Source organism: Temnothorax longispinosus, chromosome 10 (genome assembly GCF_030848805.1).
Source record: "Temnothorax longispinosus isolate EJ_2023e chromosome 10, Tlon_JGU_v1, whole genome shotgun sequence".
Taxonomy (NCBI): domain Eukaryota; kingdom Metazoa; phylum Arthropoda; class Insecta; order Hymenoptera; family Formicidae; genus Temnothorax; species Temnothorax longispinosus.
The window spans coordinates 8,558,686-8,585,751 of record NC_092367.1 but is presented as its reverse complement, the minus strand read 5'-3'; the positions used below and the strand labels follow the sequence as shown (position 1 = coordinate 8,585,751).

The 27,066-nt window shown below is 40.7% G+C and overlaps 5 protein-coding genes and 1 pseudogene across 5 annotated transcripts; 3 read left to right on the top strand and 3 right to left on the bottom strand.

The window, feature by feature from the left end:
* Window positions 1–3,990: 3,990 nt before the first annotated feature.
* LOC139820033 (uncharacterized) lies at window positions 3,991–5,357 on the top strand. The gene has a single exon (XM_071789947.1). The coding sequence runs from the start codon at window positions 4,227–4,229 to the stop codon at window positions 5,355–5,357; it is 1,131 nt and encodes a 376-aa protein (XP_071646048.1). The 5' UTR covers window positions 3,991–4,226.
* A 135-nt stretch (window positions 5,358–5,492) lies between these two features.
* Window positions 5,493–8,045, top strand: LOC139820027 (uncharacterized). The gene has a single exon (XM_071789938.1). It carries the CDS (start codon window positions 5,500–5,502, stop codon window positions 8,008–8,010), a length of 2,511 nt encoding a protein of 836 aa, XP_071646039.1. The 5' UTR covers window positions 5,493–5,499; the 3' UTR covers window positions 8,011–8,045.
* Window positions 8,046–11,511: 3,466 nt separating this feature from the next.
* Window positions 11,512–12,825, bottom strand: LOC139820311 (uncharacterized). The gene has a single exon (XM_071790474.1). The coding sequence runs from the start codon at window positions 12,808–12,810 to the stop codon at window positions 11,512–11,514; it is 1,299 nt and encodes a 432-aa protein (XP_071646575.1). The 5' UTR covers window positions 12,811–12,825.
* Window positions 12,826–12,956: 131 nt separating this feature from the next.
* On the bottom strand, window positions 12,957–14,743 carry LOC139820034 (uncharacterized). Its single transcript, XM_071789948.1, has one exon. It carries the CDS (start codon window positions 14,085–14,087, stop codon window positions 12,957–12,959), a length of 1,131 nt encoding a protein of 376 aa, XP_071646049.1. The 5' UTR covers window positions 14,088–14,743.
* Window positions 14,744–17,300: 2,557 nt separating this feature from the next.
* On the bottom strand, window positions 17,301–18,881 carry LOC139820310 (uncharacterized; annotated as a pseudogene).
* A 4,055-nt stretch (window positions 18,882–22,936) lies between these two features.
* Window positions 22,937–27,050, top strand: LOC139820036 (uncharacterized). The gene is made up of 5 exons (XM_071789952.1): window positions 22,937–24,161; window positions 24,223–24,282; window positions 24,718–24,892; window positions 24,967–25,145; window positions 25,227–27,050. Exons 3-5 carry the CDS (start codon window positions 24,792–24,794, stop codon window positions 25,832–25,834), a joined length of 888 nt encoding a protein of 295 aa, XP_071646053.1. The 5' UTR covers window positions 22,937–24,161; window positions 24,223–24,282; window positions 24,718–24,791; the 3' UTR covers window positions 25,835–27,050.
* Window positions 27,051–27,066: the final 16 nt, after the last annotated feature.

Below are 27,066 nucleotides of genomic sequence, written 5' to 3'. Positions count from 1 at the left end.
GACACCTGCATGTAGGGTTGGGCAAGTAAAATACTCAATGTAAATTACACGGTTTTAGACATGTAGAATACTAGGTATTTTACGTCCTTAGTTTTTTACGCACTGTAAAATACGTCAAACGCCGTATGCGCCTCTTTCAGGCCATTGCTAAAACTTCTTCCGGTTATTGGCTGTGTGAGCTGTGTCCAGCCGATCCTCTGCTACCCGTAGCCCGTAGCATATGTGACAGTTTCTTAATTATTATAGATCATTTATTAACCTTGAGAAGCGATAAACTGTCATCATGAGTCACGGTGGTAGACCTAGTCATAATTTTTGGGAGAAAGGTGGTTATAAGCGGCGTAAAGAAAACGAAAAAATAGTGGCATACTAGCTGTTTGATATGCAAAAAAATTCTCAGAAATACTGCGAAAAACAGGTTACAAACACATAGGTAAGCAAAATAAATAACGAATAGTAAGACAACAAAAATGAATGAATTAGATAACAAATATTTGGAATTTTAATTTATATAACATTTGCAGAAATGTGTGCAGAAACGAAACGGACTTGTCAAGTGCCCTTCAAAGCCCAGAGTCTACTGGAAAATCCAGTTTAACTGACGATAATGAAAATGTTATTAAAACAATTAATTTGGAAAATATCCAATCAGCGAGTATCGTAGTTGATGCAGTCACTTCATCTGATCAGGGAATATCCAAATATGCCAAAGTAATTGCTGTAGGAGTTGAAGATGCCCCAGAGGTTTCAATTCTTCCTGATTTTGATATGCCAACTGTTTCACATCAAGAATTTAATCATGCAGTGACAACTACTCTTCCACATCCAAAAAGACTGAAAACTAGGCAAGAGAAACGCAAATTGAATTCATTTATTGATAATCTTTCAAATCAGCAGAAGACTAGAATTGACGATACTTTGGTTAAATTTTTTTATGGATGTAATATTCCTTTTAAACTGGTTGAATCAAAGCTTTTTTTAAATTTTTAAAATGCCATACGACCTGCGTACACGCCACCATCTGTAGAAGCAATGTCGAATGATGTTCTTCATGATCTTCATGCAAAACTTGGAAAACATCAGTCAACTTTCTTCAATTCTAATGGAATATTAGTCATCACAAGGACAGAAATTAAACAAACGTTGCACGTAATTGGCTTTGTACAAAGTGAGGAAAAAATAATCTATCTAAAGACATGGGATATCCAAGAAGGACATAATTTATCACTCATGATTAATGAAGCAATAACTCTCGCAAACATGAAATTCAACATGATAATTTACGCTGTTATCACTGACGAAGATATCCGATTGCTTAACACAAATCAGTACAGCAAGTTGTGGATCCTGCAATGCAACATATCCTTAGCTACGTCTATTGAAAAGGAGCTTGTCAATTTGGAGTTTGCTGAAAAAGTTCATTATTTGCTTGGACAGTTTTCAAGTAAGGAATTACAAAAGGACTTAATAACACGAGGAGGAGTAGCTTTCGTGTTAGAAGGCAATTCATCTTGTTACAACTGTGATCTATTTTCTACTTGCTTGAAAAATTTACGTGCTATGACACAAATGATGGGCGAGAGGCAATTTAAACTCAAGACAGAGGTTCTAAAAATACTGATTAATGAATCATTTGAAGAAGATTTGAACCATTCCTTGGATTTGCTTAAGCCTATTTATTGCATCGCAGAAAAATGTAAAAACTCGAAGATCAAGATTGCTGATATAACAGAGGATTGGTTGATACTGGAGTCGACCGAAAACGTATATTATAATCCAGTTCAATCACGAATCGACGCAATATTGTCACCGATCGCAGTAGTAGCAAATCTTCTTCACCCTGTTTATCGAGGCCAACGATTTAAAAATGATCAAAGTTGCATGAAAAAGGTAATGGAGTTCTTAATTAATGAACTAGATGAAAAGGGAATGAACGACTTTGGAAAATACAAAAATTCAACAGAAATTTTTGGTTCACGTGCACTTAAAGATTACACCAACAAACAAACTTTTTGGCAGGCAGTTGCTTCTATACATCCAAAATTATCCGCCTTTGCTATAAAAATTTTGCAACTTCCAGCTGCTGCGCCAAAATTAAAATCAGTAGGTAAGCTAGGCCGGTTCTAACTAGGGAGCAATGAGGGGGGGTGAGGGGCGGGGGGGAGGAACCGCGGGGGGGGGAGGGACCGTGGGCGCCGCAAGGGAAGGGGGGGGGGGAACCGCATGTCTCGGGCGCCGCGGGAAAGGGAGAGAGGGAAACCGCATGTTTCGGGCGCCGCGGGGAAGGGGGAGTGGGGAACCGCATGTTTCGGGCGCCGCGGGGGAGGGGGAGGGGGAACCGCGTGTTTCGGGCGCCGCGGGGAAGGGGGAGTGGGGAACCGCGTGTTTCGGACGCCGCGGGGGAAGGGGGAGGGAAAAACCGCGTTTTCCGGCGCCGCGGGGCGACCGCGTTTTCGCCACGCCGCGGGGCGAGGGGGGGGGATCCGCGTTTTCGCCGCGCCGCGGAGCGTTCGCGTTTTCGGGCGCCGCGGGGCGAGGGGACCCGCGTTCGCGTTTCGCCGCGCCGCGGAGTCCGTGTGACGTCACACGGCACGCTCGCGTTATCTCCCCCTCGTAGATGTTTCTCCCCCGTCCCCCATTCGTCTTCTCGTTCGCGCGGTGTCTCGCGCCCCCGTCCCCCCGTTTGCGCGGTCTCTTTCTCTCGCGCGCGGTCCCTCTCGCTCCCGGCCCCCGTTCGCTTTCTCGTTCGTGGCCTCGTTCGCGGTCTCTTTCCCTCGCGCGTTCTCGCTCGCGATCACGTATCTTTTCTTCGCCAGCGATATTTAATCTTTCAGATTTTTGCGATATTTAATTTTTTAATATTACATTTAAGTAAACGATAAACGAAGACAGCTTTATGACAGGAAATGGGATGAACGGTAAATAAAAAGGAAAAACTTTTTAACCATATTATATGCATTTATTTATCATGTAGCGCATTATACACAATAGTATCCAAAGCGTAGGCTAATAATTCGCAATCAATAATCGAATTTTATCATAAACGTCACGCAAGATTGTATAACTGCGTTACATTTATCAGTGATACAATTTTGACGTAAAATTGTTACAAACTGTTTGAATTTTTCACTTACGCCGTGAACATTTTGACATAGTTGAAAATACACATTCTCGACGCAATGTTCTAGTTCGAACAGGAAGAGTACAGTTGACGGTTTCATGTACAAGCTGGTGCCGCACGACGTCAATTTTACAATATCTGCGTCACGTATTTTAACAAGCTCCAGATCTCGAAACGTTAGCAATGATGGTGCCGATGACTGCACGAGTCGCTGTATATCTGCACGTTTTTCGATGAATGTCACCCACGTTGCATGTAGCAGAATTATCCGATTGCCTCGGTTTCGCCAATAAGTATATCCGCAGAGGACATAGGTCCCGCGTTGATTCCAACATTCAAAATTTATACGCTGTTGATGTCAAGGCAAATCTTCTTCCCAAAATACGTGGCGTGTAGCGGGGTTTATCAAAACTAAAAAATACAATTATATGTTTATAAAAGTTTTTTTTGCACAAGTATATATGAAAATTAGCGGTACTTACTCATTGTGCTGTTTCTTGCACGTTTCGTCCTGAATCGGAACGTAGTAGTTCGCACCATGAGTGTTCATCGTATCTGGAGGCTGTTTGCGACGTACTCGAACCGTATCGAACTCTTGACTATGCTCTAGAATCCTCATAGACCATTTATACATACCCAAAACTGCAAATCTTGCAAAAATAGCGCCAATGTACGGCTGCTGCATGGTGACCACCACCACAATCCACATATACGTTAAATGTGATATCTTTGTCAAGAATATTCGTGATGAGATCACCTCATCGGGCATCAAATATGATTTTTTTCAAGAGCATACGTGTCTCGCGATGATTTCATCGAACACGTGCAAAACTGCAAATAACTGCAAATAGCGCCGATGTACGGCCGCTGCATTGATACAGATCAAATCACCAAAAGTCAATGGCGCGTTTTCGTGAACGTACGTGTCTCGCAATGATTTCATCGAACACGTGCAAAACTGCAAATTTTGCAAATAGCGCCGATGTACGGCTGCTGAGATGAAATTAGATATGATAAGCAAACGATGCATCATTAGTAGAATATAAAATGACGAATCTAGGGGATACGCTCAATAGTCGAGAACTGGAAGTCGTGAGTGCAACAAATGGCGTTAGCAAGAGGATCGTGCAATAACATGGAGCAAGAGTTGTTGGAGCAATCCACCCTGTTAAATTCGAGGGAAGACTTTGCCGCGTGGGAGCAACGATGCGACGAGTTTATCGAATCGTTGGAAGAACAAAGCCGAATTAAACGGCCACGATTATCAATCGATCAGTCATCGATCGGTCTCAAACAGTCATTGGTCGCTTGTATCGCAAGACTCGAAGGTTTGAAAGACTTGGTACGTCAACGTTTCGTACATGTGGGTGCGGGATACAGTGCGAGTGAGACAGGACTCAGATGGCGCGAGATAGATCCGGCTTTTGAAAGCCGTATATTGACTGGTGCGGTGATAAATTCCAAACACATCGACCCTCGTCAATTTCTCAAAAATGCGAGAGAAATTGTACTCGATCGTGTGCGGAACGTCATGCAACGACATGACAATGTAAAAATTAACACAGTGTTTAATGGTGAATTTGTTGCGGGTGACAAACGCGCGAATAAAAGTATCGCAACGAGAAACTATGAAGTCTTTCGTGAGTCCGATCTGCACGAGTGGTACAAGCAACACGTCATCGAGCCTACCTTAGCAAAGCTGGAAGAATTCCAGGAACGTGATAGCGGATGGGCGTTGTCGCGTATACTCAATTTAATGGTAAACGTGAACAAATACAATCCGTTGCACGCGGGGTGTTTTGTGGAAATACCGCAAGAAATTAAAAAGAAGAAGGCGGTGATAAACGTGCGATCAATGGACAATGCATGTTTCGCATGGTCAGTGACGGCTGCTCTACATCCAGCCCAAAGAAATGCAGATCTGGAATCGTCGTATCCACATTACACGTCGGTGCTAGATCTTACGGACATTGAGTTTCCAATGACGTTGGATCAAATTAAAAAATTTGAAAATCATAACAACATCTCCATCAACGTGTACAGCATCGAGAAAAAAAACAAGAAACTTGCTATCTTGCCAATACGGGTTACTGACCGAAAGATGGACAGACACGTAAATCTGCTGTACGTGCATAACGACAACGTGGGACATTTTGCGTGGATCAAGAACCTATCTCGCCTCGTGAGCTCGCAAATCAGTAAAAAAGAGCACAGAAAATACTTTTGCGATCGGTAAGTACCTATAGTTCTTTTAATAATATATAGAATATTTTGTGTATAAAAAATTATAATATTTGCGTTTATTTTTTTTTTGCAGATGTTTGCACTACTTCAGCTCCAACGAGAAATTGGCTGCCCACACCATCGACTGTCAGGAGATGAATGACTGCGCGATCAAGTTACCGAGCGATAACGACAAGTGGTTGGCCTTTAAAAATCACAACAGGAAGGAACGAGTTCCGTTTGTCGTATACGCCGACCTGGAGTGTACCCTGGAGAAGATGGAAGCGGATCCGGAAACATCCAGGTACACATATCAACATCATCGCGTGTTTAGCATAGGGTACTACGTGCGTTGCTCGTACGACGAGTCGTTATCTATGTATCGGTTTCGTCGCGATAAGGATTGCGTCGCGTGGTTCGCCGAGGAGCTAAGACGTTTAGCTCACGACGTAAAAACTATATCGTCCACTAATATACCCATGGCAGATTTCACGCGAGACGAGTGGGAAAAGTTTAACAGCGCAACGCACTGTCACGTGTGCGAAGAACCGTTCGAGCCAGACGACGTGCGAGTACGCGACCATTGTCACCTGACCGGTCGATACAGAGGTCCCGCGCATTCGAATTGTAACTTAAATTATAAAGATTCGCATTGCATTCCCATAGTGTTTCATAATTTATCGGGATACGATGCACATTTTATTATAACTGAAATAGCAACAGCATACGAAGGACATGTAGATTTACTCCCGATCACAAAAGAAAAATATATTTCGTTTACAAAAAACGTTCAAAGCACCGAAGATAAAGATAAGAAAACGTGCGTCAAATTGAGATTTATCGATTCGTACAAGTTTCTCACCGCTAGTCTCGACAAATTGGCATCTTATCTCAGCAAGGATAAACTGCGAATATTGCAACGCGAATTTTGTGAATTATCCGCAGAAAATTTTAATTTGCTGACACGAAAAGGCGTATTTCCATATGAATACATTGACTGCGTCGAAAAATTAGAGGACTTGTGTTTACCACCGCGCGACTCGTTTTACAGTTCATTGACAGGTGACACCGTATCCGAGAGCGATTACGCGCACGCTGTCGACGTCTGGCAGCGGTTCTTCATTCGAACGCTCGGTGATTACAGCGATTTATATCTCAAGACCGATGTCTTGCTGTTGGCCGATATCTTTGAAAATTTTCGCGATAGTTGCGTCGCGAGTTATGGACTCGATCCGGCGTATTATTATACTCTACCGGGTTTTACGTGGGATGCTATGTTGAAGCATACACACATCAATTTCGAATTGCTCACCGACATTGACATGGTCATGTTTATCGAACGCGGTATACGCGGCGGTTTGAGTCAATGTTCAAACAGATACGCGCTGGCCAACAACAAGTACATGCAGTCGTACGATCCATCGAAACCGTCGTCGTACCTCATGTATTTTGATGTAAATAACTTATACGGCTGGGCAATGAGTCAACCATTGCCATACGCAGATTTTAAATGGGTCGACGACGTAATCGATTTTAATGTTATGGATGTCGCGTTGGATTCCCCGATAGGCTACATTCTCGAAGTCGACTTGGAGTATCCGCAACATCTTCACGACGCGCACACTGACCTACCGTTCTGTCCGACGCGCGATAAACCACCCGGCAAGCGGCAGGACAAGCTCCTCGCAACATTATACGATAAGAAACGTTATGTAATACATTATCGCAACCTGCAGCAGTGTACTCGTCACGGTCTCCGTATATCAAAAATTCACCGTATACTGAAATTCGCGCAATTTCCATGGCTTCGCGATTATATAGACCTCAATACGAAATTTAGAACCATGGCCAACAATGATTTCGAGAAAAATTTATACAAATTGATGAACAATGCCGTGTTTGGCAAAACCATGGAGAATGTGCGCAATCACGTTGACGTGCGACTCGTGACTCATTGGGAAGGTAGATACGGCGCGGAGGCTATGATTGCGAAACCAAATTTTCATAGCCGAAGCGTCTTTTCGGAGAATTTAGTAGCAATAGAAATGCGAAAACTCGAGGTGAAGTTCGACAAACCAATCTATGTGGGTATGTGCATCCTCGATATATCCAAGACATGTTTGTACGAATTTCATCACGAGTACATGTTACCGTTGTATCGCGACAAGTGTAAAGTCACGTACACCGATACTGACAGTCTCATTTATCACATCGAGTGCGACGATGTGTATGATATCATGAAGCGCCACATTCATAGATTTGACACTAGCGATTACGCGATTGATAATACGTACGGTATCCCACTCGCCAATAAAAAAGTTCCGGGCTTAATGAAAGACGAAAATAACGGTGCGATAATGACCGAATTCGTCGGGCTTAGAGCAAAGATGTACGCCTTGCGAGTGGACGGTAAGAAAGATACGAAAAAGGCTAAAGGTGTTAAGAGTAACGTCGTAGCCAGGTCGATAACGTTCGACGATTACACGCGGTGTCTGCGCGACGAAATTGAAATGACGCGACAGCAAACCTGCATAAGATCCAAAAAACACGAGGTATACACCGTGTCTGAAACAAAAATAGCTCTAAGTCCGTACGATGATAAGCGATACATTATACCCGGTTCTACCGAAACGCTGCCATGGGGACATTATAAAATACCATTGTAAATATATTGTAAATACCATTGTAAATATATTGAAAATATATTGTAAATACCGCTGTAAATATATTGTAATTACATTTAGATATTTAGAAAAATAAATGACTCGTATGTATATATGTATGTTTTTATACTGTAATAAATTTTTACAATACATTATTCTTGTGTATCCATGAATTGTATGAATTATCAAATCCTAACCACTTTACATAAACCTCATCCCCTCTTTTGCGTAAAACTTTTTCAACGAGATACACATCGAAATTAGCAACGCGATGTAACTCGTATTCGTAGAAACCGCCGGCGACGGGTTTTCCGCAGGAATCTTCCAACAGAAACGTCACAGGATTAGTTTTCTGCATTCCTACTACATCACACTATTGTCACATCGTTTGTTTATCATATCTAATTTCATCTCAGTAGCCGTACGGATGCGCCTGCCGAAAAAAAATCTGCGATGTGCAGTTTTGCACGTGTGCGATGAAGTCACCGCGAGACACGTATGTTCTCGAAAACGATATCGCGCCATTGACTTTCGGTGATTTGATCTGTAAAACAGCTATTGAACCGCTATGAAACAGCTAAAAACAGCTAAAAACAGCTATCAAACAGCTATTGAACCGCTATGAAACAGCTAAAAACAGCTAAAAACAGCTATTGAACCGCTATGAAACAGCTAAAAACAGCTAAAAACAGCTATGAAACAGCTATCAAACAGCTATTGAACCGCTATGAAACAGCTAAAAACAGCTAAAAACAGCTATCAAACAGCTATTGAACCGCTATGAAACAGCTAAAACAGCTAAAAACCGCTATGAAACAGCTAAAAACAGCTAAAAACAGCTATCAAACAGCTATTGAACCGCTATGAAACAGCTAAAAACAGCTAAAAACAGCTATCAAACAGCTCTTGAACAGCTAAAAACAGCTAAAAACAGCTATCTGTATAACTGCGATCTGTATAACTGATATTGAACCGCTATTGAATCGCTATCAAACTTCTTTTAAACAACTAAAAACAGCTAAAAACAGCCATCAAACAACAAAAAACAACTAAAAAACAGCTCTTGAACAGCTAAAACATCTATATTATACTACAAAGTATGTAGGAAAAGGAAATAAAACATTTATTTCGCCTAGCGGGTCACACCGGTCGCGATAACGAAATCCTGTCGATTATCGAGGAACTTCGCGAGGCTGGACTTATTATAAATTAAGTGGCGCGACAGCGAGTCATTCAATCAACATCGAAATGCCGATCAACAAGTTTGGTATATCGCTCGGAAGAGGCGGTGCGGAACCGTACTATCAATGGAGAGGATTAATCAGAAATTACGTGCGCGATAACGCTCTTTGCATGGTCGCCACCGACTTTGATCGCGCACGTAATTTCTAATTAATGTTGTTCTAATCTGTTGAAGAGCTGTTTGATAGCTGTTTTTAGCTGTTTTTAGCTGTTTCATAGCGGTTCAATAGCTGTTTTTAGCTGTTTCATAGCGGTTCAATAGCTGTTTGATAGCTGTTTGATAGCTGTTTCATAGCTGTTTTTAGCTGTTTTTAGCTGTTTTTAGCTGTTTCATAGTGGTTCAATAGCTGTTTCATAGCTGTTTCATAGCTGTTTTTAGCAGTTTCATAGCGGTTCAATAGCTGTTTTTAGCTGTTTCTAGCTGTTTCATGGCGGTTCAATAGCTGTTTGATAGCTGTTTTTAGCTGTTTTTAGCTGTTTCATAGCGGTTCAATAGCTGTTTTACAGATCAAATCACCGAAAGTCAATGGCGCGATATCGTTTTCGAGAACATACGTGTCTCGCGGTGACTTCATCGCACACGTGCAAAACTGCACATCGCAGATTTTTTTTTCGGCAAGCGCATCCGTACGGCTACTGAGATGAAATTAGATATGATAAACAAACGATGTGACAATAGTGTGATGTAGTAGGAGTGCAGAAAACTAATCCTGTGACGTTTCTGTTGGAAGATTCCTGCGGAAAACCCGTCGCCGGCGGCTTCTACGAATACGAGTTACATCGCGTTGCTAATTCCGATGTGTATCTCGTTGAAAAAGTTTTACGCAAAAGAGGGGATGAGGTTTATGTAAAGTGGTTAGGATTTGATAATTCATACAATTCATGGATACACAAGAATAATGTATTGTAAAAATTTATTACAGTATAAAAACATACATATATACATATGAGTCATTTATTTTTCTAAATATCTAAATGTAATTACAATATATTTACAGCGGTATTTACAATATATTTTCAATATATTTACAATGGTATTTACAATATATTTACAATGGTATTTTATAATGTCCCCATGGCAGCGTTTCGGTAGAACCGGGTATAATGTATCGCTTATCATCGTACGGACTTAGAGCTATTTTTGTTTCGGACACGGTGTATACCTCGTGTTTTTTGGATCTTATGCAGGTTTGCTGTCGCGTCATTTCAATTTCGTCGCGCAGACACGCGTGTAATCGTCGAACGTTATCGACCTGGCTACGACGTTACTCTTAACACCTTTAGCCTTTTTCGTATCTTTCTTACCGTCCACTCGCAAGGCGTACATCTTTGCTCTAAGCTCCGACGAATTCGGTCATTATCGCACCGTTATTTTCGTCTTTCATTAAGCCCGGAACTTTTTTATTGGCGAGTGGGATACCGTACGTATTATCAATCGCGTAATCGCTAGTGTCAAATCTATGAATGTGGCGCTTCATGATATCATACACATCGTCGCACTCGATGTGATAAATGAGACTGTCAGTATCGGTGTACGTGACTTTACACTTGTCGCGATACAACGGTAACATGTACTCGTGATGAAATTCGTACAAACATGTCTTGGATATATCGAGGATGCACATACCCACATAGATTGGTTTGTCGAACTTCACCTCGAGTTTTCGCATTTCTATTGCTACTAAATTCTCCGAAAAGACGCTTCGGCTATGAAAATTTGGTTTCGCAATCATAGCCTCCGCGCCGTATCTACCTTCCCAATGAGTCACGAGTCGCACGTCAACGTGATTGCGCACATTCTCCATGGTTTTGCCAAACACGCATTGTTCATCAATTTGTATAAATTTTTCTCGAAATCATTGTTGGCCAATGGTTCTAAATTTCGTATTGAGGTCTATATAATCGCGAAGCCATGGAAATTGCGCGAATTTCAGTATACGGTGAATTTTTGATATACGGAGACCGTGACGAGTACACTGCTGCAGGTTGCGATAATGTATTACATAACGTTTCTTATCGTATAATGTTGCGAGGAGCTTGTCCTGCCGCTTGCCGGGTGGTTTATCGCGCGTCGGACAGAACGGTAGGTCAGTGTGCGCGTCGTGAAGATGTTGCGGATACTCCAAGTCGACTTCGAGAATGTAGCCTATCGGGGAATCCAACGCGACATCCATAACATTAAAATCGCTTACGTCGTCGACCCATTTAAAATCTGCGTATGGCAATGGTTGACTCATTGCCCAGCCGTATAAGTTATTTACATCAAAATACATGAGGTACGACGACGGTTTCGATGGATCGTACGACTGCATGTACTTGTTGTTGGCCAGCGCGTATCTGTTTGAACATTGACTCAAACCGCTGCCGTATACCGCGTTCGATAAACATGACCATGTCAATGTCGGTGAGCAATTCGAAATTGATGTGTGTATGCTTCAACATAGCATCCCACGTAAAACCCGGTAGAGTATAATAATACGCCGGATCGAGTCCATAACTCGCGACGCAACTATCGCGAAAATTTTCAAAGATATCGGCCAACAGCAAGACATCGGTCTTGAGATATAAATCGCTGTAATCACCGAGCGTTCGAATGAAGAACCGCTGCCAGACGTCGACAGCGTGCGCGTAATCGCTCTCGGATACGGTGTCACCTGTCAATGAACTGTAAAACGAGTCGCGCGGTGGTAAACACAAGTCCTCTAATTTTTCGACGCAGTCAATGTATTCATATGGAAATACGCCTTTTCGTGTCAGCAAATTAAAATTTTCTGCGGATAATTCACAAAATTCGCGTTGCAATATTCGCAGTTTATCCTTGCTGAGATAAGATGCCAATTTGTCGAGACTAGCGGTGAGAAACTTGTACGAATCGATAAATCTCAATTTGACGCACGTTTTCTTATCTTTATCTTCGGTGCTTTGAACGTTTTTTGTAAACGAAATATATTTTTCTTTTGTGATCGGGAGTAAATCTACATGTCCTTCGTATGCTGTTGCTATTTCAGTTATAATAAAATGTGCATCGTATCCCGATAAATTATGAAACACTATGGGAATGCAATGCGAATCTTTATAATTTAAGTTACAATTCGAATGCGCGGGACCTCTGTATCGACCGGTCAGGTGACAATGGTCGCGTACTCGCACGTCGTCTGGCTCGAACGGTTCTTCGCACACGTGACAGTGCGTTGCGCTGTTAAACTTTTCCCACTCGTCTCGCGTGAAATTTGCCATAAGTATATTAGTGGACAATATAGTTTTTACGTCGTGAGCTAAACGTCTTAGCTCCTCGGCGAACCACGCGACGCAATCCTTATCGCGACGAAACCGATACATAGATAACGACTCGTCGTACGAGCAACGCACGTAGTACCCTATGCTAAACACGCGATGATGTTGATATGTGTACCTGGACGTTTCCGGATCCGCTTCCATCTTCTCCAGGGTACACTCCAGGTCGGCGTATACGACAAACGGAACTCGTTCCTTCCTGTTGTGATTTTTAAAGGCCAACCACTTGTTGTTATCGCTCGGTAACTTGATCGCGCAGTCATTCATCTCCTGACAGTCGACGGTATGGGCAGCCAATTTCTCGTTGGAGCTGAAGTAATGCAAACATCTGCAAAAAAAAAAATAAACGCAAATATTATAAATTTTTTTTATACACAAAATATTCTATATATTATTAAAAGAACTATAGGTACTTACTGATCGCAAAAGTATTTTCTGTGCTCTTTTTTACTGATTTGCGAGCTCACGAGGCGAGATAGGTTCTTGATCCACGCAAAATGTCCCACGTTGTCGTTATGCACGTACAGCAGATTTACGTGTCTGTCCATCTTTCGGTCAGTAACCCGTATTGGCAAGATAGCAAGTTTCTTGTTTTTTTTCTCGATGCTGTACACGTTGATGGAGATGTTGTTATGATTTTCAAATTTTTTAATTTGATCCAACGTCATTGGAAACTCAATGTCCGTAAGATCTAGCACCGACGTGTAATGTGGATACGACGATTCCAGATCTGCATTTCTTTGGGCTGGATGTAGAGCAGCCGTCACTGACCATGCGAAACATGCATTGTCCATTGATCGCACGTTTATCACCGCCTTCTTCTTTTTAATTTCTTGCGGTATTTCCACAAAACACCCCGCGTGCAACGGATTGTATTTGTTCACGTTTACCATTAAATTGAGTATACGCGACAACGCCCATCCGCTATCACGTTCCTGGAATTCTTCCAGCTTTGCTAAGGTAGGCTCGATGACGTGTTGCTTGTACCACTCGTGCAGATCGGACTCACGAAAGACTTCATAGTTTCTCGTTGCGATACTTTTATTCGCGCGTTTGTCACCCGCAACAAATTCACCATTAAACACTGTGTTAATTTTTACATTGTCATGTCGTTGCATGACGTTCCGCACACGATCGAGTACAATTTCTCTCGCATTTTTGAGAAATTGACGAGGGTCGATGTGTTTGGAATTTATCACCGCACCAGTCAATATACGGCTTTCAAAAGCCGGATCTATCTCGCGCCATCTGAGTCCTGTCTCACTCGCACTGTATCCCGCACCCACATGTACGAAACGTTGACGTACCAAGTCTTTCAAACCTTCGAGTCTTGCGATACAAGCGACCAATGACTGTTTGAGACCGATCGATGACTGATCGATTGATAATCGTGGCCGTTTAATTCGGCTTTGTTCTTCCAACGATTCGATAAACTCGTCGCATCGTTGCTCCCACGCGGCAAAGTCTTCCCTCGAATTTAACAGGGTGGATTGCTCCAACAACTCTTGCTCCATGTTATTGCACGATCCTCTTGCTAACGCCATTTGTTGCACTCACGACTTCCAGTTCTCGACTATTGAGCGTATCCCCTAGATTCGTCATTTTATATTCTACTAATGATGCATCGTTTGCTTATCATATCTAATTTCATCTCAGCAGCCGTACATCGGCGCTATTTGCAAAATTTGCAGTTTTGCACGTGTTCGATGAAATCATTGCGAGACACGTACGTTCACGAAAACGCGCCATTGACTTTTGGTGATTTGATCTGTATCAATGCAGCGGCCGTACATCGGCGCTATTTGCAGTTTTGCATGTGTTCGATGAAATCATCGCGAGACATGTCGCGACATGTTCTTGAAAACAATAACGCTCCATTGACTTATGCGAAATTGCAAAATTTGCAGTTTTGCACGTGTTCGATGAAATCATCGCGAGACACGTATGCTCTTGAAAAAAATCATATTTGATGCCCGATGAGGTGATCTCATCACGAATATTCTTGACAAAGATATCACATTTAACGTATATGTGGATTGTGGTGGTGGTCACCATGCAGCAGCCGTACATTGGCGCTATTTTTGCAAGATTTGCAGTTTTGGGTATGTATAAATGGTCTATGAGGATTCTAGAGCATAGTCAAGAGTTCGATACGGTTCGAGTACGTCGCAAACAGCCTCCAGATACGATGAACACTCATGGTGCGAACTACTACGTTCCGATTCAGGACGAAACGTGCAAGAAACAGCACAATGAGTAAGTACCGCTAATTTTCATATATACTTGTGCAAAAAAAACTTTTATAAACATATAATTGTATTTTTTTAGTTTTGATAAACCCCGCTACACGCCACGTATTTTGGGAAGAAGATTTGCCTTGACATCAACAGCGTATAAATTTTTGAATGTTGGAATCAACGCGGGACCTATGTCCTCTGCGGATATACTTATTGGCGATAACCGAGGCAATCGGATAATTCTGCTACATGCAACGTGGGTGACATTCATCGAAAAACGTGCAGATATACAGCGACTCGTGCAGTCATCGGCACCATCATCGCTAACGTTTCGAGATCTGGAGCTTGTTAAAATACGTGACGCAGATATTGTAAAATTGACGTCGTGCGGCACCAGCTTGTACATGAAACCGTCAACTGTACTCTTCCTGTTCGAACTAGAACATTGCGTCGAGAATGTGTATTTTCAACTATGTCAAAATGTTCACGGCGTAAGTGAAAAATTCAAACAGTTTGTAACAATTTTACGTCAAAATTGTATCACTGATAAATGTAACGCAGTTATACAATCTTGCGTGACGTTTATGATAAAAATTCGATTATTGATTGCGAATTATTAGCCTACGCTTTGGATACTATTGTGTATAATGCGCTACATGATAAATAAATGCATATAATATGGTTAAAAAGTTTTTCCTTTTTATTTACCGTTCATCCCATTTCCTGTCATAAAGCTGTCTTCGTTTATCGTTTACTTAAATGTAATATTAAAAAATTAAATATCGCAAAAATCTGAAAGATTAAATATCGCTGGCGAAGAAAAGATACGTGATCGCGAGCGAGAACGCGCGAGGGAAAGAGACCGCGAACGAGGCCACGAACGAGAAAGCGAACGGGGGCCGGGAGCGAGAGGGACCGCGCGCGAGAGAAAGAGACCGCGCAAACGAGAAGACTCGCGCAAACGGGGGGACGGGGGCGCGAGACACCGCGCGAACGAGAAGACGAATGGGGGACGGGGGAGAAACATCTACGAGGGGGAGATAACGCGAGCGTGCCGTGTGACGTCACACGGACTCCGCGGCGCGGCGAAACGCGAACGCGGGTCCCCTCGCCCCGCGGCGCCCGAAAACGCGAACGCTCCGCGGCGCGGCGAAAACGCGGATCCCCCCCCCTCGCCCCGCGGCGTGGCGAAAACGCGGTCGCCCCGCGGCGCCGGAAAACGCGGTTTTTCCCTCCCCCTTCCCCCGCGGCGTCCGAAACACGCGGTTCCCCACTCCCCCTTCCCCGCGGCGCCCGAAACACGCGGTTCCCCCCTCTCCCTCCCCCGCGGCGCCCGAAACATGCGGTTCCCCACTCCCCCTTCCCCGCGGCGCCCGAAACATGCGGTTTCCCTCTCTCCCTTTCCCGCGGCGCCCGAGACATGCGGTTCCCCCCTCCCCTTCCCTTGCGGCGCCCCCGGTCCCCCCCCCCCCCGCGGTTCCCCCCCCCCACGGTACCCCCCCCCCCCCGCGGTTCCCCCCCGCCCCTCACCCCCCCCCCTCATTGCTCCCTAGTTAGAACCGGCCTAGCTTACCTACTAAAATCCTATCCTAATAATTTAAATGATTTAACTCCAAAAAGATTCGAAAAGTTAACAGATTTATTTTATCATCTAAATATGTAAATGAAACATTAAATTCTTGTCATGCAACTATGATTGAAGATTATATGCAAGATATTTAAAGTTAAAGAACTAATATAAAACTACTAATACATAAATATTTTATATACTACAGTTCTAGTCTACAGGCAATATCTCGTCCATTTTCGTCACATATTACATGTATTATGAATATTTGTTTTGCTTGTAAGCAGTGCCTATCAAAATCGATCCCCTTCGTGAAAGTAAATGTATTACCAAAGGGGTGTACAGATCAGTGAGATCAGATATAGATCTGAGATCAAAATGCTATATGTTTAATTATTATTTAACATTATTTTTGTTTTTCATCGAAGACTATTGCAGACGAGCAGCTGCAAAATTATTTTATTATTTTTAATTTGTTTTTAATTTTATCCTTGATCTCTTATCTTTTATATCATGTCAATTTTCCTTTTGCGTGAGAATTAAATTGTCGAATTCTTATCAGGAGATTTTAAGGACATGCATGGAATACCAAAAAACGTATAGCCGTTATCAAATTAACGATTAAGATTGAAATTCAGTTAAAATTTGATCAATCAGAGCAAAATTTATTAAATTTAATCGCCAATATGATTCAAGTTAATGACAAAATTATTATTTAATTTAAATAAGCATGTTTATGTATTATTTAAATTTAAGCGCATTTAACTAATATAGTAATTACATGATTTTAATAAATAATTGTTAGACTGGAAAAATAATAGTACAAGCTATATTTGGAATAAAATATGTATTTTTGAAAAACATTGATTTACAATCTTTGTCTCTTTGTATAGAACTTAAAAGCATCTTAGTTTTTCAAATAAATGTTATAAATTTAAATATACGTATAGATATTAATCCGATTCTACCAAATCATCGTAATATAATCATCAAAATATTCATTCATTTTTAAAGTGTAATAAATATCAATCAATTTCATAGACCGGTCAACAGTAAGACGATTACGCAAATCCGAATGAACAAAAGCCCAGCAAGAAAAGAGTCGTTCAAGTTGCGCTGAAGCAGCCGGAATTTTTAGTAATTTCTGAGCAAGCGATGATAGACGAGGGTAGAATGGTTCAGCTGTGATCCAAAACGTTTCCGGTGACATAATATTTCGCTTCTGTAATTTTTCAAATATACCAAGATTTTTTTTATATAAATCCAACTCCGGTTCATCAGTGATACATTGCACATTCAATTCTTGTTTCAAAAAGTCAAAAACCATTTTCATTCTTTGTTCATCGTGTAAAAATTGTTTGGCTCGGTACTGAGGATGTAGAAAGTTCGAAGTCAGCATAATTGGTGTTAAAACTTTACTCAGTCGATTATTCAACTTTTGTTGCATTTCATCATTATCTGTCGGAATTTGCAATTTTAACCATTCTTCACATCCGTCGGCTATGCTGCAATTAGATCGCTGACAGACATTTATTAATTGGCATATCGGGTCAAAAATCAAGATAAAATCCTGTAATTGTATCGCAAATGAGGGATCCTTCAGTAGATTTTCGCTTTTACTATCTAGTTGAACCTTTTTCTTAGCTACTAATGTTTGCATCAGGCATAAATTTTTTAGCAGACATCTAAATGCATCTCTGTAGCTACACCATCTTGTGTCACATGCTAGGATAATTCTGGAGCCTCCTTGCTGCTTTAATTCGTATTCTGCACCTGGTGTTTTAAATGATCGCAAAAGGTTATTTATTTTCTTCGCAAATGTCTCTGGCACCAGGGCCTTTGCTAACAAATTTCCACTGTGGCTGTGACAAGTAGTGTGCCAAATGTCTACTTTTTTTTCCATTGACATCATTGACGATGCATTATCTGAAACCACAGCATATGTAGTAATATTAAACTTTTCCTTTGCTAATTCCTTAGCTTCGTTGACGATTTCTTTAAGTTGATTACCAGTTTCTTTCAGTCCGGTTAAATCCCAGGATTTAAGAAATATGCACTTTGAGTTTACTGTAAATATTGTGCATACCACATTTTTCGTATTAGCTGATGAATTTTTCCATCCATCAATTAATAGAACGCCATCAGATCCAAGAGATGAGACTCTTTCAGCCAATAAATTTTGGTAAACCTTGTCGAGCAGATTTGTAAAAAGTTTTTTCCTTGTTGGAGGTTTGTATGTTGGAAGTAGAAGTTTCAAAAAGTTTTTGAAATATTTTGATTCAACAACGTTAAATGAAATGTTACATTAAAAAAAAAATTGAGCTAATGCTAAATAAATATTCTCGTCAGCTGCCAACGCTTTCTTATGGTTATATGTTGATGAATGTTTGGATTCTAACCGCTGTTTCTTTGGACGAGGAGTTGAACATGTTGGCTGTAAATAAATAAAGTTTTTCTCAAACGAGTAAAATTAGAAGACATGTACATATCGTTTCTTGATTACTTACCTGATTGATTTTATCTTTAGAATTCATCTTCTATTTTTTTATAATGTAAAATCCTGAGTTGATAACAATGACAAGTGATTGACAACTAAATGTGTTGATTTTAGATAAGGTTATGGGGATTCACATTGAGTATTTCCCTCGGAATCCTCGTGTTGGGGTAGTTTGTAATACGCGCGCAGACAGAGTGTAGCGCGTAGGTCGTGCGTAGGTAGCGAGCTTGTGATTGGATATACGTGAGTGGCGTTGCAGTAAGCGGGGGCACGTGACCACTTCTTGTCGGTCGTTGTACAGAAGAAGTTCGATTGCGCTACAGCCCGCTCGAGGACACATTACAGTCCTATATTAAATATACGTAGTTACTATTACAAGTACGGGCAGTGCTCAGTCATTTCTCCTGCCTCCTTTTCCTCCGCCCACGGCCTACATTCGGCCACATATACAATAAATTGGCGACGAGGATTGAAATTCTACGTCGGGGGAAGAGGTAGAACGTGCTGGAATACGATCGTGCACGTGCGGCAGCCATTAAAAGCCGGGTTCGAGTTCTGTGCGGTCTCTATTTTCTGGTGCAAGTACAATGGCTACAGGGGATGCTGTCGTTAGAAAAACAATTCCTACCACGTTGGAGATCGAACGTTTCGATCCAACGAAAGGACCGTGGACACCATGGCTATTACAATTTGAAGGGGCCATGAAAATTTTCAATATAGAAAATGAAGCTCGTGTTCCATATCTTTTTCACTACGTTGGTTCAGCACCGTTTGCAGTTTTATACAACCGATTATCGCCTGATAATCCGTACGAGGCCCGGTATGATGTCATTAAGAAGACGTTACAAGAATTTTACGAGCCGAAACCACAACCAGTGGCAGAAAATTACAAATTAATGACCCGGAAGCAGCAGGAAGGCGAATCAATTATGGATTACGTCGCTGCGTTACAACAGTTATCGCTCAATTGTAAATTGGGAGACGCTCTGAAGATAGTTCTTAGGAACGTATTTGTGTGCGGAATTCGAAACAAACGAATCCAGAACAGACTGTTGGAAGTTCAGGATATTGGGGACATTACCTGGGAGAAGGCGATCCAATTGGCATCTACGATGGAAACCTCGGAAAAAGGGACAAAACAGATCCAGGGCGAAGAAGCTACAGCACTAGTCAGCACGGGTGCAACGAAGAAGAGGATTCCGCCATACCAAGATAAGACAAAGAAATTTTCAAATGCGAATAGTAAGAATAACGTTGCGAAAAAGACCGTGCGTAATAAAAATATTACTTGTTACCGGTGCGGTAAAGATCATTTTGCGTCGGATTGTACGCTCGATAGAAACATTAAGTGTTTAGCGTGTGGAAAATCAGGGCATTTAAAGAAAGTTTGTAAGTCGCGTTCGGACAGTTCGAAAGGTGTCGATGTTCTTAATATCGATCAATCTAAATTTCAGAAGAAAATGTACCAAGTGATTCGCGTTAATAACAAGAATGTTAAGTTCGAAATAGATAGTGGATCATGCGTGACATTAATGTCGGAATCGCAAGCGAGAAAATTGTTCAAAGGCGAAAGAATTTTTTAAACGGATATGAATTTAGTTACGTACACTAGAACGCCTATTCCATTGTTAGGATACATTAAAGTTAAAATACGAAATGGTAAGACAATGCGAAGATTACAATTATACATCACGCAGGTTGATAGAGAACCAGTATTAGGGCGAGAGTGAATTTCTCAATTAAAGTCGGTAAATATTTTTCCTTCAATGAAACAGATCACAGAGTGTGATAATTCAGGAATACAGTCATTACTAAAAAATTTTCCGAACATTACGCATCCAACGGTAGATAAGATTTCAAATATTCAGGCGAGATTAAATCTCAAACCTGGGGTTAATCCGGTATTTTTCAAGGCGAGAACAGTTCCATTTTGTTTACGTGAAAAAATTGAGAAAGAATTAGACAAGTTGGTTCAATTAGGTATACTAGAAAAAGTAGATTATGCAGATTGGGCAACACCGATCGTACCAGTTCTTAAGAAGAACAATGAAATTCGAATTTGCGGGGATTATAGTGTAACTCTTAACCCAAATTTGAATGTCGATATTCATCCTTTGCCAACGCCTGACGAATTATTTACTCAAATGGCGGGAGGTAGAATCTTTTCAAAAATTGATTTAACTCAAGCATATTTACAGTTAGAAGTCCGACCGGAGGACAGGGAATTACTTACATTAAATACACATAAAGGATTGTATCGTCCTACACGCCTTATGTTCGGTATTGCGTCAGCACCAGCAATTTGGCAACGTACGATAGAGTACATTTTAAAAGGAATTCGAGGAGTAGTAACTTTCTTGGACGACATACGTATTTCAAGTAGAAATTTAAAGGAACATTTGCGTACACTACGTTTAGTTTTCGAACGATTACATAAGTACAACATACGTATAAATGTTGCAAAGAGTGAATTCCTAATGAATGAGATACATTACTGCGGTTACGTTATAAATAAAGACGGGTTAAGTAAGGCTTCAAATAAAGTCAAGGCAATTTCAAAAATGCGCCAACCGTCAAATGTTTCTGAACTTCGTAGTTTCCTTGGGATGATACATTACTATGATCGATTCATTCCAAATTCAAGTTCAATTCTTCAACCCTTGAATAGATTATTACAGAAAAATGTTAAATACTATTGGTCCGCAGAATGTGAAAAAAGTTTCCAAGCTGCGAAAGATGCTTTTGCCAGTCCAAAATGTTTAGTTCATTTTGACCCTAGATTACCTATTACGTTAGCTACGGATGCTAGTGCATATGGGGTCGGTGCAGTTTTGTCACATGTTTATCCGGATGGCTCAGAGAGAGCAATACAGTACGCGTCACAGACATTGTCAAAAACGCAACAGTCATATTCACAAATTGACAAAGAAGCTTACGCGATTATTTACGGAGTTAAGAAATTTCATCAATATTTACAAGGTGCGAAATTTACACTAATTACGGATCACAAACCGTTAACACAGATATTTTCTCCTACGAAAGGTCTACCTTTTTATACAGCTTCGCGTATGCAACATTATGCATTGTTTTTACAAGGTTTCAATTACAATATTAAATACAGAAAGTCGGAACAACATGCAAATGCGGATTGTTTATCGAGATTACCAATTCCGCGAGATTCAAACAAATTTGAATGTGATAAAATAGACGATTTTCAGAAAATTACTTTTGAGACATTACCGATTACAGCAGAACAAGTTGCGAAATGTACGATACAAGATAAAGAATTGTCCAAACTTCTTAATTTTCTTAAATCAGGTAAAGGTTATTTTAAGAATAACAAATATTTTACAGTTCCCTTAGAGGAATTTACATTGTTAAACGGAGTTATATTTAGAAACCATAGAGTGGTAATTCCTTTTCAGTTGCGAAAGCAAATTCTTAGAGAATTGCATGAAGGTCATTTTGGTATAGTGCGTATGAAACATTTAGCACGAAGTTACGTATGGTGGAATAAAATCGACAAGGATATCGAAGAAATTTCAAAGAATTGCGTGAATTGTAATAGATTCAAGAATAATCCACCAAAGATAAACCATATATGGGAACCAACGGAAACTCCATTTGAAAGAGTACATGCGGATTTTGCAGGTCCATTTTTAGGTCACAATTTTTTAATCTTAGTTGATGCGTTTACAAAGTGGCCAGAGATACATATTGTTAAAAACATTACATCGCAAACAACTATAAATATTTGTAGACAATATTTTTGTACTTACGGTTTACCCAGATATTTTGTTACGGATAATGGTAGAAGTTTTACTTTAAATGAATTTACGAATTTCCTAAAAGTTAATGAAATTATACACAAGCGTACAGCACCATTTAATCCAGCGACAAACGGACAAGCGGAACGTTATGTTCAAATATTAAAGAATGCATTAAAACGTATGCAGAGTACTTATACAAGTGTACATGTAGATTTACAGCGATTACTTTTACAATATCGAAATACACCACATGCGAGTACAGGAAAAACACCTGCAGAAATGCTATTTGCGCGAAAAGTAAGAACACGTTTGGATTTATTACGACCATTCGAAAAGAAGTATCAAGCGCAGGATACACCAATTACTTTTACGGAGGGAAAAAGAGTGAGTGCGAGAAATTACAGCGGTATAGATAAATGGTTATTTGGTAGAATTTGCGAGCGATTAGGTACACTTCATTACAAAATACGGTTAGATGACGGACGCGAGTGGAAACGTCACGTTAATCAGTTAAGGAAAATAGGTGAGAATACTCCTAGTAGTCCAGAAGACTACATTACGTTAGATTACACTCCGCCAGAGAATGTGCGCGGAAATACAAATGATTGTGAGGAACGCGGAAGTTCCAGTGATACAAATGTACAGGATAGCTCAAGCGATAGTGATAGTTCTACATTAAGAAATAATTCGAATAGTGCAAATGTTACGATAAGAAATGCGAGTGAGAGTTCCGTTACAACTCCACCAGCACCTTCGATTCTCCTTTGTCTCAGAGTGAAAATTCCACATTATATTCGACTCTTACAAGTTCTTTCCAGGCCAGTACGCCAATACATACTCCTCCGTTAAAACCTCCACTGAAACCAGTTCCAGAAAACCTCACTCCCAAGAGACCCTCACGAACAGTTAAGATTCCCGAACGTCTTAGGGATTGCGTAATGCCAAAGAAAATGAAGTAGTAGAAGTATACTTTGTTAAGCGTCGTCTACAATGGCAGCAGGAGTGGTGGATTAAGACTGTACGACGTCAGAGTAAGCTGGTTTTATGGTGTAATAGGGCGTAGAGTAAGGCCGTAAGCGAAATGGTTGAATTCCATTTCCTACAGTCTGCTCCCTTACTGTCCCTTACTCTCAGCCAATGAGAGTTCGACAGTAACAAAAGCGCACGTGACAGGGAGCCGGTCAAGCCGGTGTAGTTTGAATTGTCTTCTTCTTTGCCTCTTTACATTAGCGTATGTCATATCCATCGCGTCGCATCACGCGACAAATATGATATACGCTAACGTCAATAATTGTGCGTTGACTTCCGACTTATGACTAAACGGTCACGACAATCCTCGTGCGTAGGCTCTTAACCTGCAAGTATGTCGGACATGGAATTGACGGAATACCTTTCGGAAGATGAGCTCAGCAGTGATAAAGAGCTAATTGCCGTGGTCCGAGTTAATAGATTTTTGTACGACAAGACCGAAAAATTATATGCCAATGTAAATGTGAAGACTGCAGCATGGATACAGGTCGGCGCGAGCCTCACTCATCCACTAGAAGGTAAGTCTATTTTGATTATTTTGAAATGTTGATACAGTTTTGTAGTGATTTGTTGTTACAGTACATTCAATGAACGATATGTCACAGTAAATCGGTGAAGAACATGTTTAACAACATGCAGGTAAAGTTAAGTTAGGTTATAACTTTGGGACACTAGGAAAGGAAATTGTTAAGCCCCTTGCACAACGCCAGGTAACAGGGAATAGGAATAGGGAATAGAAATCAGAATTCATGTATAAATGCAGAATAAACAGTGACACAGGCAATAGACACAGAATTTCCATCACGTTGGAAATTCTGTGCCTATTGCCTGTTGCCAACCAATCATAGCATTCGAATTTTTTAGGTTGTAATTAACAATTTTTTGGTTATTTTCTGTTCCTATTGCATGTTGCCTGGTGTGCCGTATTGTCCTATGAAAAGAGGCAGGAGCCAACTGAATTAAAAGAAGCCTGTTGCCTGGCATTGTGCACGAGGCTTAATAATAATAAATATAATAACCTAATAATTTGCAGTTTTGTGAAATGAAAGGAATGAAAAATAATTTACTTGTCAGGTCCTGCTGCTGAGAAACGATTTTATGCTCTGAGGCAGCGCTTTGGAAAAGAGCGGAGGAAAGTCGTGCAGTCTATGCCAAGGTCTGGAGCTGGAGCTGATCAGCCCACATACACACCCACTTGGGTGCTCTACAAGGATTTGACATTCCTGGAGGACATCATCAAACCTAGAAAGTAAGTGTTGTGGCCGGAGAAGTTTTGCATAACAAATGTTGATGACATAATTAATGTTTGTAATGTGATTACAGAACCTCATCCAACTACAAGTCCAAAGCTGTTCGTACAAGTTCCTCGGTCCAGTGTACGCCTGCTCCTTCTGATAGTCAAGTAACAGTGTTATGCACAATTCCCCCCTTCTCTGCTACAAGCCCAGACACGTCTAGTTCGACTAGTTCTTGGAATTGGGACTTGCATACAAGACTCGCAAGTAAGGAGATTAAAAATTTATTGTCAGGTCTCACACAGTTTGGTATAACATAATCTGAAGTATTCATTGTTGCATTTTCAGATACTGATGAGAGTTCTACAGAAGTATCTGAGGATCCCTATTCGCCACCTCCTCTTGCAATACTACCTCCTGCAACACCACCTGCTGCAACACTACCTCCTGCAACACTACCTCCTGCAACATTACCTTCTACAACACTACCTCTTGCAACACTACCTTCTACAACACTACCTCTTCCAACACTACCTCCTGCAACACCAATATCTGCAGTTACTTCGAGGTCTGAAAGCAACATTTCACAGGTGCATAGGGCTATGTCCAAGATCACTACCAAACGCAAGGTGCCTCCACCTGATTCCTTTGCAACCAGAAAACGACAGGAGATAGAAGCTGTCAATAAGTCCTTCATTGAGCAGAATAAGGAACTGACAGACCTTGCAGCGAAGATCGGTGAAGCAATTACGACTCAATCTGCACAGCCAAGTGCCCCGTCAGCAGTTGTTAGCAATGCATCTCCTGGTGTTCAGCCCATGCTGAGTGCCATAGGATTCGCATTAAGTGCAATACCCGAGCATGCTCTGCTTGAATGTCTCATTAGTGTGTTGCAACACATTAATGATTTCTCTAAAACAAGAGTGGACAAGCACAGTGAAGCAAGATTGGGATAGCTGTGATTTTTGCTAAAATTTTTAATTTACTTACTGTAATTTATGGCTGATAATTATAATTATATACGACTCGAGATATTTTTTCAAAGCAATTCCACGTAATCAAGTTGTTGAGGATGAGTATAAACCAAAAAAGTTTTACTTAGAGTTACGTAAATTGGCTTTCAGTTGGAGTATAAATTCGAAACGCAGATCTTAACTCTTTTCTTTTCATGTAGAAACGCAGGTGACGATAATTATTCGATTTTGAAGGGAATAGTGCCTGTAAATGTAACAAATGTATTCCTAGATACGTTCATTGGAATACACGTATATAAATATACTATCTGAGATGTAAGCACAGTCGGGATGAAACAAAGCTAAACATTAGTATTAATTAACGGGAGACGTAGTGTGGACGAAGATTTTTGTACAGCTGAAAAGTACTATTTAATGTGCTGTAGGCGCGCGAACGCGTTATTTCTTTTCTTTTTAGTACAAAATGCGTTGCAATGCATTGCGAGTTGCCACGTTCCACTCTCTTCTACTTAAAGATACTAAAGATTATATTATCGGTCATAAAAATTAATGTTTTTAATTTACTTATTGTCTATAATTATATTTAATATTATAACACATGCGCAACTTTGCTTAGAACAAAAGGTTTTGTTCGTGATGATTTTCATAAATAAACTGTAAAGTCGAGATTTATAGGATAGTTGTAGGTTTTTTTTTCTTTCTTTTATCGGTCGTGTGAGAAGCGACCAGGTAGCAAGGTGTAGTTGGACTTTTTTTTTTAGAAAACGCTCGAAAAATTTTTATTGTAACGCCGTTTCCAGTGCAACTGCGATCGTCTGATCGCGCAAGTGAGTGCCTTTTGTAAACTTCGATTGTCTTCCATATTACAATGAATAGGCTACACAGTATGAAAGGCAGGAGAGAATGATGATGATACTAAAAGAGAGAGAAAGAGAGTGTGAGTTGATAAAAATCAATAACGAGAGAAATGGACAATAATGCGAGAAAAGAGTGTGATTGAGTGCGTGTTGCGTTTTAAAATAAGTGTATGAAGAAATAAGTAGAAATATATTTTATATGTATATATTTTATAAAATATATACATGATATACACGAGAGATATCTACACACACGCATACACAAAGAGACACAAACACACACTTCTACTGTAGACCAAAGCATCGAGTTTAAACTGTGTTGGTTGTATTGGAGGATGTATTGGAGGATAATAAGTA